Genomic DNA, 2,970 nt, shown 5'->3' with positions numbered 1-2,970 from the left:
AGTGCACCTGCTGGGGGCGACTTCGGAGGCTTCTTGTTTCCGAATGAAAATTGTCTGCGTGGTTCTCTCCTCGGGACATAATTGATAGATTCCCGAGACTTCTCATCTTTCCTCGAGATTTACACCCCAGAATGAAGGAGAAATTATTCTGTTTCAGCAATTCCAGGGCACTGTGACTTAGCTAATAGCTTTAGGGGAAGCATTAATACCTCTCTATTAATTCTGATGAGGAAAGATGTAGGCTCGGCGTTAGCTCCCGTGGGGGCAGGAGAGCGGGCGGCTCGCGCCCCGCCCCAGGGGGTCAGATCCCTGTGGGACGGGGGCGGCGCGGAGGGGCAGCCCTCCAGGAGGCCGCGCCCTGGCAAAGCGCGCTTGAAGCCCCTGAACAAAGGCCACGGCCCCGCTGTCCCTGGGATGGTCAGCCGCCTCCCCCCGCGTTTCGAAACGTCTCTGACGTGTCTGTACTCAGGCAGAGCCTCTACTCCAGACCCCACGCTCCTCACGGCGGCGCGGCTCTGCGGCTGCCCCGGAGGCCGAGCTCAGCCCTGCCCCTCGGAGATTTTCTCCCAACCGGGGAAAGGGCTGGTTGAAACAGTCCAGGACCTCAGATCTCACCGTGGAGACCAGCCCACAACAACCCTCATGAAAGCGAAAATGGAAGCGCATGGGCTCGAGAGAGGGGGAGGGGTTGATGTGGAGACCCCTGGGGTCATCCCGAGCAGGGAGGGGCCGGGGGCGGCCAACTGCCCTTCAGTGCACAGACGGCCACCGCAGCGGGAGCGGGGAGGTCAGCAGGCTGGGGCCCACAAGCCAAAAGACAGGCAGTGCTCCGGTGCAGACACCGCAGACAGGGCCGCTCGGGCCCCCCAGCGCCCGTCCCCGCCCCCCCAGGGCTGAGCCACCAGCGTGCAGTCGGCCAGATCTGCCTGTTTTCCAAGAAAAGGCAGAGATGTGGATTGGCGCCTCCCAAGCTGGCAGCAAATCGATTTTCAAACAGCCCCTCTGACCTGCGTGTCTGGGCAGGCGAGCAGGGGCGAGCTGGAGGCGGGTTGCACCCCACCGGGGCGCGGGCAGCCTCCTGCCAGGCTTTGCTCTCGCACTAAAAGCAAACAAAGTTCCTTATAAAAAATAAACTGAAAAAACTACTGATGGGAGAGTCAGCCTGGTTTTGAAAAGTGATTTGGGCTCTCCTGGGCGGCATCAATCTCACACAGCGGGCCTGGGCCCAGCCCCAGCGCCAGCACCCGAGCATCGGCGTTTCTCTCCTGAAGCAATCGTGGCGGGGTCGAGCCAGTCGGTGCCGGGCGGCTGCCCTGGCCGAGGCTGTGCGGTCATTCGAGCCGTCCGCCCTTCCCTCAGCGCAGCCTGGAGTGATCTGCGAGAAGTTGAGAGCAGCAGCTTTCCGTGAGCAGCTCGCAGAGGACAAAATCAAACAGCGAGCGCCTGGCCCCCTTCGAAGGTACCCGGAGGCCGCTGGACCCGGCAGCCTCGGGGCGGAGGCTGCGGCGCAACTGTTCCTTGGGGTGCAGAAGCGGCCTCTCCGTGGGAACACCTCGATGTTGCTCTAGAGGCTGACAGGAGGATAACAGACGGGTAACGCCATCGGCTCAAAACTTGAGGCTGAGAGTGGTGAGCGTGTGGGAGAGGCCCAGGCCGGCAGGGCCCTCGGAGCAGCCGGAGGGCAGGGCGAGAGCGGGAGGTCGGCCCTGGCAGCCCCGCGGGAAGTGTGATTTCTCAGCAGGGAGAAATTGGGACGGACTGAACAAGGGAAGACAGACGTTGCCGTCTCCAGCCAAACCTTGTCTGTCTGTGCGACCCTAAGCTTTTGGAAATTTTACCTCTCTGAGTAATGGCTTCTCAGTCTCTTTTTTTCAGAAGACCATTTTTCTCTTGGTTCGAATCTCTCTTCTGTGTCTCGAATGGGAGGCAATCAGCCTGAGAACACTCCACTCCCCATTTTCTCCAAAATCACATTGTGTGGGAAAGTATGCCTCAGATCTCTTGGCAAATTGAAACTTTAATCATGCTCAGACAATAAGAAAACGCCCTAAAATAAAGAGGACAAACTGTGAGGAAGAAGGAAAGCTAAATGAAGGGGGTAGGGGAGAGAAGTAACGAAAAAACCTGCTCATGTTATTGGAGTTATTTAATGCCAAAACAATCAAAAGAGCTACTTTATGGATCATTACATTCAAACTTTCTTAACTCAAATGAAAATGGTAGGGGAAAAAAGTTCAGCCACTGGGATATAATTGATGTGTTTAAGCAATTGCCTCATCGCTTCTTAAGAGTTCCGCCCTGGAGAAGAGTCCCTGTTTCAGCAGTTCTGCAGGCGATATTACTTAACTAATGGCTTTAGGAAAAGAATATCTCCCCATTAATTCTGACAGGAAAAGTAATGGCTCAGAGCCATTAGCTGCACGTGGAGAAGGGGGAGGGAGCCGGTGCCAACCCTGGCCTTCAGGCGCCTCCTGTTGCTCCCCTGAAAACACGCGGGGTGACTCGTGAGAGAGGGAGGAGCGGACAGAGCCGCGGCCGCGCCACGGCGCCGGGCCCACTCGTGGTGGCTCAGGACACGCGTGTACGCGAGCGCGGGCAGAGGCCAGGTCTCCGGGCCGGCAGCGCACCCCACAGCGTCTGCGCCGCTAGCTGGCGGTCTCCCCTCCTCACCGGTTACGGGAGCCCCCGTCCCCGCGCGCCTGTCGCAGGGGTCACGGCGCTCTCTCTTCAAGGAAAGCGAGCCGCCTGGGGACGTTCGCCTCAGAGGAATTTCCCCGTGGCTGTTGGTGGGGAGAAAATGCAGCTACGATCATTCAGTGGCTGAAAGGCTGAGTGGCCTGCAGAATCCCACAGGAGAGAGGCGTGAGGAAGGAGGTGAGGGGGAGGAAGAGCCGGGTCTGCAGCAGACACCGGGCACCGCGTGGCCGGGCCCCGTAGCGAGGGCCGGGCAGCCGCCCCTCGAGTCCGCCC

General features: G+C 59.2%; 1 protein-coding gene across 1 annotated transcript in view; it reads right to left on the bottom strand.

Moving 5' to 3' along the window:
- The window catches only part of ZNF831 (zinc finger protein 831), a 45,164-nt gene that overhangs the window by 4,301 nt on the left and 37,893 nt on the right, over positions 1-2,970 (bottom strand). Inside the window, exon 11 of the mRNA XM_012728147.1 lies at positions 1,464-1,571. Coding sequence (XP_012583601.1) covers positions 1,464-1,571 — 108 coding nt within the window. The remainder of the gene's footprint in view (positions 1-1,463; positions 1,572-2,970) is intronic.

This window comes from Condylura cristata, unplaced genomic scaffold, assembly GCF_000260355.1.
Source record: "Condylura cristata isolate star-nosed mole 26May11 unplaced genomic scaffold, ConCri1.0 scaffold00022, whole genome shotgun sequence".
In the NCBI taxonomy this organism is placed as follows: Eukaryota; Metazoa; Chordata; class Mammalia; order Eulipotyphla; family Talpidae; genus Condylura; species Condylura cristata.
This window is presented reverse-complemented; position numbering and strand designations above follow the sequence as displayed.